Raw genomic sequence first — 14,250 nt, forward strand, 5'->3', positions numbered from 1 at the left:
CCATAGCGTACAATCCCGGTCGACGAACTCGTGCGGGAACCGTACCCTCACGCTTCTCTCCTGTCGGAGCGCTCAATGGACTCAACGTCCAACCTTCCGTCATCTCAAAGACTTCTAGACCTACCCCATCTACAAGCCCATTTCGCCCGCAAAATACAACTGGGGTAGACTCGTCCATGGTGTCTGCTCCAGGAACGGAGTCGAATACAGTTTTGCTGTCTCGCCTTCGAGCTGGCTCGATGCCACAGCGGCCCAATCTTTTGAACAGCTCAAGTCCCTTCGGCCCTTCTGTCTTTTCGACAAACTGGTCATCTGGGCGCGAGCGTGCCACCACACTGGCCAGCATACGATCTTCCGAAGGCCCCTCTTCACCTACCCAGTCTTCCTTCTCGAAAGATGGTCTTGCTGACGCCGACGTGAGGACCCTGGATTACCTGGGGTTGGCAGAAACACCCCAGCAGTCTCGTGCTAGCCTTGCAGGACCATCGGTTGCCATGCTTATGCAGCAGCAGCAACAGCAGCAACAACAGCCGACGTCTTCCCTGCCACCTCTTCTCGCAGAATTGGCCATGCTCAATCGTGGTTCAAACCGATTCCGCTCCTACTCTGTTAACGCAAAGGAAAAATACGCCGAGGAAGACGAGGAATTCGGCACACATTACTCTGCCATCCCCTCAGGAACTCTAACTCCATCCGCCGCTGCTACTGCCGCTCAACTCGCTGCTACCCAGGCTCAAATCCATCAACACAACCTTGCTGTCCAAGCCTTTGCAAACCACGCGTCCTCCAGCCGACCCCGAGCTCGTACTGCTGGTGTTTTAGACGCTCCTCTCCAACGTTCCTCCATCCGCAACTACCTCGCAAGCCCTTCAAGACTCGAGAACAGTATAAATGCTTCGGACATTCGCATTACGGAGGGCTCTGAGTACGATAGTTTACCTGAAGCCGCTCAGAGAATGCAGTTAGGAAGCATGGGAGGACTAAGAGCCCAAGAACCCGTGGATGAGAACAATTTGGAGGGTCCTACCCGAGCATTGTGGATTGGCAGTATTCCCGTCTCTACAACCGTCACGTCCTTGGATGCTATCTTCAATGTATATGGTAAGATCGAGTCAACTCGTGTTTTGACTCACAAGAACTGTGGATTCGTCAACTTTGAGCGTGTCGAAAGTGCCACCCAAGCCAAATCACTTCTGAATGGAAAGGAAATATTCCCGGGAGCCGGCCCCGTTCGCATCGGGTATGCCAAAGTCCCAGCTACTCCTGTTTCCGAGACGCCGGGACAGCCTGGGAGCCAGAACTCCCCAACGCCAGATGCCAGTACTGGAGCTGCTGGATCAGTGGCGCGGGATGGAACTCGCTCTACCACGCAAGACGGCGAAGCTGCTATCTCCTCGTCCATCCCAGACCTGCAAGAAATACAGCCTGAAATGAGCAATATTGTTATCGAATTTGGTTCCTCCGAATCTGAATGCCAAAATATCACCAAGAGTATTCAGCGAGCAATTAACTTCACGGCATTTGAAGATGAAATCCTTCCAGTTCCTGAACCCAGCCAATCCCGAGTTTTTGATGCTCCTCGTCTGCGCGAAATAAGGAAAAAGATAGACAACGGCGCCTGCAGTGCTCAAGAAATCGAAGACACCGCAAATGAAATGCTCCCTGAAATTGCCGAGCTAGCCTCTGACTACTTAGGCAACACAGTGGTGCAAAAGCTTTTCGAGTTCTGCTCCGAGCCGGCCAAAGAGCAGATGTTGATACCTATTGCTCCTCATCTTGCAGAAATTGGCGTGCACAAGAATGGTACATGGGCTGCACAGAAGATCATCGATGTCTCCAAAGTAGACTCCCAGAAGCAGATGATCGTGGACAGCCTCAGGCCATACACTGTCCCACTGTTTCTTGACCAATACGGAAACTATGTTTTGCAATGCTGCTTGCGCTTTGGTCCTCCATTCAATGATTTCATTTTCGAGACCATGCTTAGCCGCATGTGGGAAATCTCACAGGGACGGTTCGGTGCCAGGGCCATGAGGGCTTGCTTGGAGAGCCATCACGCCACCAAGGATCAGCAACGAATGCTTGCATCTGCGATCGCGCTACACAGTGTTCAACTAGCAACGAATGCTAACGGTGCTTTACTTCTGACATGGTTCCTCGATACCTGCACGTTCCCCAACCGCCGTACTGTGCTTGCCCCACGACTGGTTCCTCATCTTGTGGCTCTTTGTACACACAAAGTTGCCTATTTAACAGTATTGAAGATTGTCAACCAGAGAAATGAGCCAGAGGCTAGGGAGATCATCTTGAAGGCTCTGTTTTACAGCCCTGGGGATGAGACATTGGAAAGCATTCTCAAGGACCAGTCTTCTGGTGCAACATTGATTTTCAAAGTCCTCACCACTCCCTTCTTTGAAGAAGCTATGCGTGCAGAGGTAGTCAAGACAGTCGCCAAGGTGCTTACTAAATTGAAGACTACTCCTAGCCAGGGGTATAAGCGGCTTATGGATGAGGTCGGGTTGTCTTCACGTACTACAACTTCTCGTGATTCCCACCACGGTCGTGACCACGGCACTAGCAATGATAGAGAGAAACATCAGCGCCAGTCTGGCCAGCAACGCCAGGAAGGAAACAACTTCCCAGCCCAACAAAACCAGGCTGACCGCCAGTATGGCACCCAGATGGGTGCACATAACATTAACATGCAGCAATCTCTTAGCTCTCCTCCAAACATGGCACGGTCCATTTCGTCCGAACAAGCTATGCCGCAATATGACCCCTATTCATTCGGCTCTATGAATAGTCTTGCTGGCCTGCCAATGACAAACCCCGCCATTTCCCAAGAAATGCCACCTCTAAATCCACAACAGTACCAATACCAAGCCTTCCTTGCTGCTCAATCACGCGGCATGCCGACGGCTGGATTCTTCCCGCCCGGCCCGCCTGGAAATGGTATGGGAATGGGAATGAACGGTTTCCCAGCCACTACTGGTTCAACATTAGATAACTTCCGTTCTGTGCAACCGGCCATGGCAGGCCCCGGCGGTGCTCCACTGCCAATGAGCGGAAACTCGATCCTTCAACCAACTGCATTTGGAAACCAGCAGTTTAGCCCTGTCATGGGTGCGGGGCAACTGTACAATTACCCTCAACAATTTTATCAACCAACCCCAGGAGCACAGGGTGCTCCACCTTCTGGACGACGTGGTCGTGTAAGTTTCTCTAGCCTCTATCGGTCTATATTCTCCCCGCCCTCATATGATAATTAATCTGATATTTCCACATAGTTCTCCTGATGATTTTATGACATTGCGAGCACATTCTTTGAAGCCATTTATCGATGATGCAGCCATATATGTAAAATTGGGAACTGTTTATTGACTATCGTTCTGCCGTTTTGACTTGCATTATTCAACTCTCATACTCATGCGATCCAGGAATAATGCTGAATGCTATATCTAAATTATAACATCTCGAGCATGGATGGAAACTGTTATGGCATGAAACATTTCCGTTGCAGGCGATGAAGAAGCTGGTCCTGCGTCTTCACCCTTACTATGCATTCGTCCTCTTTTCCCCTATCTCATCTTAGCGCTGGTTCGCAAGAGTGATATAGCTAGGAATGCAAAATGTAGGTACTTGCCAGGGATAGCACAGAGAAGATGGAAGTGGGATGAGCAATGGAATTTTCCTCATTCTACCTATTATCCTCTCAACTCTCCGTGTTTTCCCTTATCTCCCCCTCCCTTCTTTTTTTTTTTTTTCTCGCCCCTTTTTGGCCTGTTTGTATCTCCATCCTTCTTCTGGCTTCAAGTTTAAAAAATGCTCTTGTTTCATTTCAGTTTGTACATTGTCTTGTTTTTGACCCATCATATGCATGTCAGAAAAATTTTTACTCCATGTTTATCTCATTCCCTGCGTTCCCTTTTCCTCTATTTATTTTATTTTATTTTTTTTTTTTTTTGTGTGTGTGTTGATTTCAAGTATTATTGTCTAGCCAAGGTCGAGTCCAGGCTTCATGTGCTTAGGTACTCGCTTGTCAGGACGGAGAAGAGAGCAAATCGTATGTACAAGAAAATAAGTCTTTAAGCCAGGCGAATGTATGTTTTATTTTGGTTTATCTGTTTTTACTCGAGTGTCACTAGTTATTTGTTTTTATACCACTGAGTCTGTAAACTACCCGTTAGTTGAGGCAGATAGCAAGTCATGCATGAAGACAATATTTTCAGCTCATACCACCCAAGCTGGAGTCAAGGGTGTCTATACTCTACTTCTGTTTTCCTTGCCTGCAGGCCGAGCGTGGGTTGGCCCCTGTGATCCTTTTTAATGGTTGGGCTGCTGTGCTCGAACATATAATTGCCTTAAGTTCCCCTTTCATAAGTCTTGAGAAGTGATGCTTTGTGAGCAGTGGCAGAAGTCAAAATTAAACATGTGTAAGACTGAAGAACCAACTACTCTGTAATTAGTAATTTATTAGGAGATTGTTACCGAGTACAATATGTGGTGGATTGTTTGACTTGATAATTAGTTCTTGTCAGTAATAGATCGATCGCTAGGGCCCTTTATGTGACAGCGATTCTTCTCAACAGCTTATCTCGGTGGATGATGCATGATCATGTCTTCTTGCAGCGAGTCACTCTCCAGGGTCCATGCTCTCATGGCGTGTAAAAGTAATGCACTTTTGAACACAATCGCTGCGATCCCCATCGCCACCTACTTGTGGAATGTGGTCAGTCAAGGTTAAAGTTGGATGATACGCTTAACAAAATTAAGTTCTCTTGGCACGATCCACCCGGTTGGTGCAAGTGGGTCGGCCAAATAGTTAAGAACTACACTTTTGCTCTGAGCAACGCAAGGGGATAAAAGTTTGGGAAGACACTTGCTTTTATATGCCATCAGACTGTTTGTAAATTGCTTCAGCCTCCACCGTTACGTAAATTTTATTTTATATTATAAGAAGGTAAGGGCATTAGCTAGATGTATTTCCGTGTCACGTCCTGCGACAAATCTGAATACGGCACATAAGAAGTAGTTACTCGAGAGAAGTTACATCTCTCTACATCCAACGGTCCGCATATCGATAGATAATCAACAGAGCCACTCCTTTCCTTTCATCCCGCCCCAAATGTGCCCTAATTCAGTGTTGTCATAAGTAATCCCTTAATATCGCAAGTAGTATATCACCATTGAAAGGACCTTTTATTCTTGCTGAAGTAGCCCACTATGTATAGTATCTTGAATGACCCCATAATAATGGAATAAATCCATAAATAACACCAGTCCGCCATTCCTATCATAGCATGTCTTTTCATGCGTTTATAGCGTCCCGTCAGGAGTTACCTTAAACAGGTTGGACAGGTGCAATTCGAACCGCACAGGTATGTGAGTATCTAGCGCAATAATCCCTGCGCAACCTGGAAGGCCAGCCTCATAGAATAGTCAGGTTAACTTTGCCGTGGACATCTCTACGCTACTGGTTAACTAATAAGCCAAGAATGAGCAACCTAGATACCCACGAGTTTTAAGAGCAAGATCGGCGTTGAAATCATGGTAGATGCAGACCAGTGGATACACAAGACAAAGTTGTCGTTGTAGTCAGAAATGACTACCACGCCCCTGCTTTCTGTGGATGGATTCCATGATTGAAGGGCCACCTCAGCTCTTTTGTAACCACCCTGACAGAAATACGTCAGCACATTGGTTAGTTATACAGTAAGCTTTGATGTTATTCAATGTACAGGTCAGCCACGGTCTCCCGAAAAGCCGGCGGAGAACGAAGGATGGAAGATTTGCCCCAAGCCGAAAGCAATATTGGGGAATTCTAACCGAATATATTGCCAAAAACATGAATATAGCATCATCACTAGAATGATGATATGAGTATATTATTCCAAGTCATTCGAAAATTTTCACCTGGAGGTAGTAGGAACATTCATGGCAACATAATATCAACACATAGGGCCACATATGAAACAGGTATCACCCAGTATCCTCAAGCCATCTGCAGGATCATTCGATTTTATACTAGGCAGTCAAACACCCTATAGCAGCCATAAAAGTGAAGTATATTTGGTAGAGTTTGCACATAAATCCTGGGATTCTGTTGTTTATCATACGTCTTATCCCTGACTTCTGACAGCAGTAGAGAATGAAGGTACTGCCATATTCGCACTTGCTTGCCCAATACCTAGACACGTAAGAGCCACAATCCTATAAGCAAATGTTAGACCTGTAGAATGCTCAAGTAGAACTCAACCGAGTCTTTCAAAGGAGCACGAGAACGAGCGTCAATGGTAAGAGCAATTGTGTCTAGGCTTATTGTTATACCCAAAAATACCAGGACTGCCAGCGGATTAAAAAACCGTCGAAATATTGAAAAGTCCCTCATGGCTGGTCACAGTATGTACTTCCTATGGTGGGTGCATACACAGGCGGTGTTCTCATACACACATCGAAATGGGAACTGTAAGAAAGAAGCCGCATGAGAGAAATTGGGCGAAAGCTTAAGCACCTAACTAGAGCTAGTTAGTTACGCCAAGACCGAAATAGCTAATTTCATCGCTGCTTTGACGCTCTCCCAACCGAGATCTCTTTCGCAACACAAATATAGGCAGGTTCACCTAATGCCATGAATTCCGGTTCTGAAAATTTGGGGACCGGAATATCACCTCATTTGTCTTCGATAGTATACCAAGATACGTCACAGAATCTATTTATAATAGATATACCGGCATCAATCAGCTTGACCCAGCAATTACCAGGCAATATCAAAAGTGATCCTTGGTCCAGGATACCACTGATATACTCCTCAGAGGCCATTAGTAGCCCGTACAGTGGACCGTCCCCTGAACCAAAGACAGCTTCGCGGAAGGAGAAGGTCCTTAAATTTGTCTCGCCCGAAGAACGTGAATATCATGCCTTGATATGTGCATTTGCTAAAGATGAGATAAGGAAGCTCCGGGAGAATTTCCAGGGTCAATGGTGTTATACCAGGCGCATATTGCCGCCTGATAAAGAAGCAGGCTTCCCATTACTTTCAAAGATATACCTAGGCTCCGGTGGTGCGGAGTTGGAGATTAATGAAGGGCAAAAGCACCAGGATCTTACCTCAAATTCTCCACCTGTTATTCTTTCATCAGAATTAAACATATTCTCATCTGGTAGAGACATTTACAATGCACTCGTAAAGAACCCTGGCTCTTATCAAACCGCAATAAAGCTTTCTCGGGTTCTCGACTCAATCAGAGCTGACGGAGACTCTGATTCGGGGAACTCAATTCTTTTTCGAATCCCGCCCAAATCGACTTTTATACTGACGCATATTCAATCAAGCCTACCATGTTTAACCAACCCGCTTTCTATGATTCCGCCTACTCAAAAGTTTGACTTCATCCTTGCAGATCCACCATGGCCCAATCGGTCAGCTAAACGCTCAAAACAGTACACCACTTCAACTTTGTCGTTTGATGATCTAGAGCTTCTGATTGAAAATATTAAACGGAAGTTTCTTACATCTTCTGGTATAATAGCCATTTGGGTTACAAATTCCGGAAAGGCGCGGCGAGCAGTCGAAAGTGCTTTTGAGGCAGCTGGCGTTAATAAAATCGAGGAATGGATATGGGTTAAAACGACAGTTACTGGAGAGATGGTGACTGCACTTGATGGAGTTTGGAGGAAGCCATATGAAATCTTGATAGTAGGGAGAGCAAGCCGGCAAGAGCATAGTATCAGGAGGAGGATTATCGCAGGGGTACCGGATATACATTCCCGGAAGCCAGTGATAAGGGAGCTAGTTGAGCATGCCTTTTTTGATAACGAAGGATACACCGCCTTGGAAGTGTTTGCGCGCTATCTAACTGCGGGTTGGTGGGCTGTAGGGGATGAGGTAATGAGATTCAACTGGGATGGTTGGTGGGCGGACTAGGGATGGCTGGGCGAAAAATTTGTATACAGCGCAATATCACTCCATCGGACTGGAGTACAGTTTACATCAATCTCATCAATCAAACACTGGCCCTAGACTAACAAGACTGAACCTCAAATCACCGTGTCCCGCGTCTTCTTCTGTTTTCAAGAATCTTCTCACCCCCTTGTCCAACGCCTTCTCACTCAACATGTCCTCATCTTCAGCCAACTCTCCTCGGCACAGTGGGCCTTTCCTCCTCCCATCAAGCTCATATAGCCGACCATCGTTACCTTTGACGAAACACACGAAATGCAAGTCAACCTTCTCTTCTGCACTAGGAGCACTCGTGTCTCCTTTTTTTGCAGCATCTGCATGTGCACTCTCTAGGGCGGAGCTAGAATACAGTAAGTCTGCTCTCTCTTGAGGTGCTAATGGAACAGCCTCTAGTAACAGCCGGTCTAGGTCAGAGTCCTTGGCAATTTCCTTCTTCGCGGCACCGTTGGATACAGCATGAAGTAAGCCGATGAGGCCGCATGCATTCCGGATTGTTTGCTTGAACCATATTACAGGTTCCTGCGGCCCAGAGGCAGCGTATGGTTCAATACTAGCATCTTCAGCAACCCGGGTCTTTTCATACGTGTCAGAAACGGGGAAGACGAGAAGGAGTGCTTGTGAAGGCCGAGGAATGAAGGCCAGAAGCTCTGGATCCGAGATGCTGTAGACATCCGCAAAGCCGAGGGTACGTGGGAGGCCGAGCTGGTGGATTAGATGCGACATGACCTCCGGATTGTTTTCTGTAACCGTGGTACCTATGAGTGCATGTACATATTGAAAGAGGGGTGAACTAACCGAGGGGCACGAAGGCCTTCACATTGTCCGGACAATCAGGATTATTATCAGCCATCTTGAGTTTACAGCTCTTATTTAATGGTGAGTATGCGAAGTTTGCAAATTCCGGCTCTCGATATTTACAGACTGTGTGCTGCGGTGTTTGTATTCAATCGATTGCTGAGAAAAGAAAAACGTGATGGGAAAGAAATGCGTCATAATGCAAACAGTGCAAATTATAAGCTTTACTTTCATATGACGAAACTATGACTAATCAAAACGAATTTAGAGGTATTGTTAGTCAGCTATATAAGCTAGGCCTCTCGCGGTGTTTACGAATAAACCGCTGTCTGTTCTTCCCAAGCCTTGACCTGATCTGGGTATACGAAATCATCGTGACGGGTAGCAAACGCAGTGATAGGGAGATTTAGTGGTTCCTCGCTTATATATTCATAGCTGCTGAACCAACGCGCGTCCCGCCTGAAATTCGGCAGAATAGATCGAACAAAAGCTGCGTCGTCTACCGAACGCGAGGTAGAGATAGCATAGCCTACCTCCACACTCTCCGCGGATAACCTTTGCATGATTGGCCGCTTTTTCCAGGAGCGGAGGAGACGAGGAGCGATAGTGGCAGTTACCACTAGCCGTGGCAGCGGATGGACTCCAAGGCGCCTCAGTTCTCGAATTGTCTCAAAGGCAACTATACCACCAAATGAATGGCCCCATATGATGACCGGGGTTCCAATGACAGGCTCCATCTCTTCAAGGATCTCGGATACAATTTCAGAGACATTTGATAGGATAAATTCGCCGATTCTGTTGTCTCTGCCAGGGATTTGAACCGCGATATTATCTTGTCCCTGTGGTGGCTTGATCCAGTATGGAGCAAAGAAAGATGCATCTGTTGCTATCGGATGGATGCATAGAAGAGGAGGTTGGCCTTTAGGGACGAGAACGTTGTTGCCTCGTATGAACCAAGTGGAAATGTTAGCTAGGCTATCAAAATGGAGGGATACCTGGACTTCCTCTTGACTCTGTTCTTGAGACGAGATCTCTGGCCTGTCAGGGTCTGAATTTGCAACTCGTTCGAGTTCCTGAGCTATGCTCTTGAGAGTTGGGCTACCAAAAAGCTTCATGTCATGGTATGGTATGTTGATATCATGCTGAATCATCCCTCGAACTTATGCAAGGGTTAATGAATCCGTGATATATCGATCCAGTTTTGTGGTCTGAGAGATTTTACTCTCTTCTACCCCAAGAATTTCCGCGAGACCAGCATGTAGAATATCGGCAGTCTCCTCTACGGCCTTTGGTCCCTTTCCAGGTCCTAAACTACCGGACCTACATCTTTGCACTCTGCTCGGGAAGATTGACGAATGTTTCATCTAAGACTAGGTGAGGTGCTTCGGCTACAAACATACGCTAATCCATATATGCTGCCATTCGTTGCGTGATATTGTCAATAATTGCTTTCTCCAACGTTGTTAGCACTTTAGGCAGACTCATCGAGAATAGTCCTCTCATCATGTTGAACTCAACAAGTTCTTCGGCGTCGTGTCCAGAGTTCTTGAAAGGACCAGCAAAGTTGCCCATCACGCCATAGTTGAGCGCCAATGCGGTAAGCCCAGCATGCCGACGGTGATGTACCAAGTTATCGAGAAACTGGTTGGCAGCTGAGTATGCTAATTGTCCAGGGATACCAATTAAACTAGCAACAGACGATATAAGGACAAATAAGTCCAGCTTCATGCTTTTTGTGGCTTGGTGAAGGTGCCACTCCTTTTGCTTTAGGGTCAAAGACTCTTCTGAAGTTATCAGTCGTGGTGTCCTTTACTGATACATTCCCTGACACGACAGCACAATGAATAATACCAGACACAGCTGGCCATTCTCTCTCATGGCTGAACAGTTAATCGACTCTTTTCGCGACGGTAATGTCCGTGAGTTCAACCCAAACTTTAACTCCTCGTCTTCGTAAACACTCGATTGTTGCTCTGCTGTCTGCTGATTTAGGCCCCGATCGACTGACAAGCACGATATTTCGTGCTCCTCTGTCAGCTAAAAACGCTGCCAGTTGCAAGCCCAATACGCCGGCACCTCCTGTGATGAGGTAGCTTTGGTCACTGCGCAGTTGAAGCCGGGCGTATGGAACTACAGGAATCTATACTCTTCCGGCAGCTCAATCACAGCCCTCCCAATGATCTCAGACCTTGACAAGGCAATCATCGCAGCTTTCAGATCCGTTACGGGGAATGACATGAGAGGTAGGGACCCGAGTTTTCCTGTGTTATGAAACCATAATATTTACATAGTAATTTGCGATGCCTCTCCGGCTTTTGTTTGACCCATCGGTCCATGTCAACAAAGAACGAGCAGTTCTGGCCAAAGTGCTCTAAGCCCAGCCGCATATTACGGTAGATATCGGTTTTTCCAGTCCCTACAAACGCCCAAATGGTGCTAGGCATTCGACATGTGCGGCTAGGAGTTCACCAGCTAGCGAGTTCAACACCACATCAACTCCACGGCCATTTGTGGCCTTTTTGACTATCACGGAATGACACTGAACGGGAATCAAATCCTCCCCGAACGCCTTGCATGTTTGCAACAGCTTCACGCCGTTCAGACCTCCCTGCGGTTGCATATACATGTGCTCCAAGTGCGTGAGCAATTTGAATCGCCGCCATCCCTACACCACCGACAGCGGCGTGAACCAGCACACTTTCTCCTGCAATGACTTTAGCCAAATATAAAAGTGTGTAATATGCAGTTGACATGGCCCCGGCATCGGCAGCAGCTTGTGCTAGGTCATGCGACTTGGGCTTGAACTGAGCTAGACTTTGATTGGCGATAATATTCCCAGCAATGCCGTTCGCTACTCTGGCCACAACTTCGCATCCAACTTCGAGGCCCTGCACCTTTTCGCCAACGGCGGAGACAATACCTGACACCTCCATCCTGAGTGTGAGCCCTGAAAGAGACTTAGAAACCGCACGTTCATTCAATAGGCCTAAGCTATTCTATTGATAACGTCCTTGAAGTTTAAACCTGCGTAGTGGATGTCAATGCTTATGGCTTCGGCCCTAAGAACATCTGACCGGGGAGCACATTGACGGAACTTAATGCCATCTAGTGAGCCTCCGGGATCAGGTTCAGCAAAGTACCGGCCACCCCGCGCAGGCATCAGAAGTACAGGCTTATAATCCTCGCAGCCTTCATCCTGAGGGTTAAGGAGGATCAGCCGTTTCACGAATACCCCTTCAGGGCTCAAGGCTACTACATTTTCATCACAGCGAAGCCGACCTCTGCGGAATTCTGATTCGAGCAACTTGAGTTGATTATCGCTCTCACCAAATGGAAGATCAGCCGGAATCGGCCGAACCCACGGAAGTTCGTTCGCTGCTACCCTTATGGCCACCTGTAGCGCAGAAGAGAATGGGTCACAGTTTGAGTCTACTGGGGTCATACAATCTCCTTTGCTAATGACGATTACAGTCGTAGCCCCTTTACATGAATGAAGGCGGTTTGCAATTTCCATGATCGCATGGATTGTCAACTCTAGGTTGGCCTGTGGATCAATAGCTGAATCACCCGGGAAGCCAAGATGATACTTGGGACGACAATGAGGCCACGCCCGTCCAGAGGGTAGTCTAGCCTTTCCGTTATCTTAGGCTTCTCTTGAGGAAAGCTTTCAAATTTTTGTATATGAGCCCCTGGAAAAGCAGACTGAATAGCGGAGGTACAATCCATGACACCTGGTTGCGGTTCAAATAACACCACATTACCGCAGACAACTTCGAAGGAACTGCCTTCTAGCTCCGGGGTAAATGAGATATCATACTGTGGCACATTACCAATACTGTGACTTGGAATTTGCTTCCCAAAAAACCCTCTAGCGATAGCGATTAAGTCACCGTCCGAGCTCCACACGGTTACATGGCCACGAATGAGTGTGTCGTCATGGCGAGTAACCTGGATATGAACAGCAGTGCTTACAGCCCCACGTGCGTCAAACATTTGCACTTCTTCGATGGCATAAGGGGGGTATATTTCCGTCGGGTTCCCTCTGTACTGTTGATTGACGTACAATGTATGCAAGCTTGCATCCTGAAGAGCAGGGTGGATCCGAAAGCGTGCTACTTCTTGATGAAAGGCTTCAGAGAGTGCCGCAAGTGCGAATATTTTATTCCCAAGTCTCCATATCTTCTGTGCACCACGAAAGGCATTTCATTACCGGAGACCAGCCCTTTCTAAGTTCAAATAGAATTTTTCAATGTTAACTTTTTACCCCGTTTGAACTAGAGCTCGCGCAGATGATAGCCCTTCTATTAATAGCTGCGATTCTGAACTAGTCAAAGCACTTACTTACTCGCCCGCGCGAAATTATTTGCCATGGATCGCCAGACTTAGCATCCGCCGCGCAGGAGCTTATAATGGAATCATGAGCGGCAGAGGTAACCTCCAGTTGTGCCTGTAGTGGGAAATCTTCTGTTGAAGCCATCACAAGAGCATGTTCGAACCTCATATCCTCTATTCGAATATTCGTCACGCTTTATTGATGACCAAGGACGGTGGTAGCGAGGAACCCAACCTCAGCCTGCCCAGTCATTGGGAAGTCTACTTCGCCGTCGACGATAATATCCTGTCTTTGTTCTCCAGACCTTGGGTGAGAGGCTTGAGGTAAACAACCCCGACACCCTCACTTCGCAGATAACCGTCCGCGCCTTTACCAAAAGATTTACAGACCCGTAGCTTTGATTAATAGCCTCCCATGGGAAGCGAAATGCTTGCTTCGGGACGGAAAATTGCATTAACTCCGCAAGCAAAGGCAGCTGTGCTCTCACCTGTCCAGATGCTTTGACATGCGAGATAAAGAGCCACCATACTAGCTGAACAAGCTGTATCCACGGTGACACTAGGGCCTTGCAGATTCAGCCGATGAAATACTCAGTTTCAGAGACCACAAGCGCCAGCTCCCAAGTTCGAATCCCCGCTAGATTGAACTCGTTGTATACTCCTTCCCTCTATGAAAGCATAATCATACTGGAAGGTTCCTGTGAATACCCCAGTACGCGATCCAGACACCTAGTGTAGTCGGGTGTCTAAATTCTCAAGGGCATGAATGGCGGTTTCTAATATTAATCTTTGCTCTTTGCTGTGGATCTATTCTGTCTTTCTTCCGTTGGGATGTACCTGAAGAGTTTGGCGTCAAACTAGTCGATATCATCCAGAAAACCGCCCCTGATATTGTTGATCCGGCCTTTATTCTGGGAAGTGGGATTATGAAATGCGTGAATGTTAAACCTATCGGGCGGAACTTCTAATATCATGTCTGATTCATTTCTAATTGCATCCCAGAACTCCTGGACGGTTCTAATACCTCCAGGATATCGGCATCCAATTCCGATCACGGCCATTGGCTCCACCTTGGGGGTATCCATCTAGGGTACGGTTATAAGATGCTTTCAGGGAAAATATAATGATACTTGAGGTGATGTAAAGGGTTTGCATAGTTTGTA

The 14,250-nt window shown here is 47.1% G+C and overlaps 7 protein-coding genes across 7 annotated transcripts; 3 read left to right on the forward strand and 4 right to left on the reverse strand.

The window, feature by feature from the left end:
- The first annotated feature begins 14 nt into the window (after positions 1 to 14).
- On the forward strand, positions 15 to 3,933 carry TERG_04970 (uncharacterized protein). Its single transcript, XM_003234330.2, has 2 exons — positions 15 to 3,212; positions 3,288 to 3,933. The coding sequence occupies exons 1-2, from the start codon at positions 177 to 179 to the stop codon at positions 3,294 to 3,296; spliced, it is 3,045 nt and encodes a 1,014-aa protein (XP_003234378.1). The 5' UTR covers positions 15 to 176; the 3' UTR covers positions 3,297 to 3,933.
- A 2,695-nt stretch (positions 3,934 to 6,628) lies between these two features.
- Positions 6,629 to 7,781, forward strand: TERG_12219 (uncharacterized protein; the record flags this gene model as incomplete). The annotated part of the gene is made up of 2 exons (XM_047751211.1): positions 6,629 to 7,648; positions 7,701 to 7,781. 2 exons carry the CDS (start codon positions 6,629 to 6,631, stop codon positions 7,779 to 7,781), a joined length of 1,101 nt encoding a protein of 366 aa, XP_047606459.1.
- Positions 7,782 to 7,904: 123 nt separating this feature from the next.
- On the forward strand, positions 7,905 to 8,330 carry TERG_12220 (uncharacterized protein; the record flags this gene model as incomplete). Its single annotated transcript, XM_047751212.1, has 1 exon — positions 7,905 to 8,330. One exon carries the CDS (start codon positions 7,905 to 7,907, stop codon positions 8,328 to 8,330), a length of 426 nt encoding a protein of 141 aa, XP_047606460.1.
- Positions 8,331 to 9,066: 736 nt separating this feature from the next.
- On the reverse strand, positions 9,067 to 9,906 carry TERG_04973 (uncharacterized protein; the record flags this gene model as incomplete). The annotated part of the gene is made up of 1 exon (XM_003234333.2): positions 9,067 to 9,906. The coding sequence occupies one exon, from the start codon at positions 9,904 to 9,906 to the stop codon at positions 9,067 to 9,069; it is 840 nt and encodes a 279-aa protein (XP_003234381.2).
- A 250-nt stretch (positions 9,907 to 10,156) lies between these two features.
- TERG_12221 (uncharacterized protein) lies at positions 10,157 to 10,483 on the reverse strand (the record flags this gene model as incomplete). The annotated part of the gene is made up of 1 exon (XM_047751213.1): positions 10,157 to 10,483. The coding sequence occupies one exon, from the start codon at positions 10,481 to 10,483 to the stop codon at positions 10,157 to 10,159; it is 327 nt and encodes a 108-aa protein (XP_047606461.1).
- Positions 10,484 to 11,247: 764 nt separating this feature from the next.
- On the reverse strand, positions 11,248 to 13,256 carry TERG_12222 (uncharacterized protein; the record flags this gene model as incomplete). Its single annotated transcript, XM_047751214.1, has 4 exons — positions 11,248 to 11,702; positions 11,780 to 12,299; positions 12,323 to 12,937; positions 13,101 to 13,256. 4 exons carry the CDS (start codon positions 13,254 to 13,256, stop codon positions 11,248 to 11,250), a joined length of 1,746 nt encoding a protein of 581 aa, XP_047606462.1.
- Positions 13,257 to 13,944: 688 nt separating this feature from the next.
- Positions 13,945 to 14,172, reverse strand: TERG_12223 (uncharacterized protein; the record flags this gene model as incomplete). The annotated part of the gene is made up of 1 exon (XM_047751215.1): positions 13,945 to 14,172. One exon carries the CDS (start codon positions 14,170 to 14,172, stop codon positions 13,945 to 13,947), a length of 228 nt encoding a protein of 75 aa, XP_047606463.1.
- Between the last annotated feature and the right edge of the window lie 78 nt (positions 14,173 to 14,250).

The sequence above is a fragment of the Trichophyton rubrum genome, assembly GCF_000151425.1.
Source record: "Trichophyton rubrum CBS 118892 genomic scaffold supercont2.5, whole genome shotgun sequence".
Classification (NCBI taxonomy): domain Eukaryota; kingdom Fungi; phylum Ascomycota; class Eurotiomycetes; order Onygenales; family Arthrodermataceae; genus Trichophyton; species Trichophyton rubrum.

Excerpts from the sequence above, each read along its gene's own strand:
- TERG_04970 (XM_003234330.2), top strand. The coding sequence starts at position 177 with ATGGTGTCTGCTCCAGGAACGGAGTCGAATACAGTTTTGCTGTCTCGC.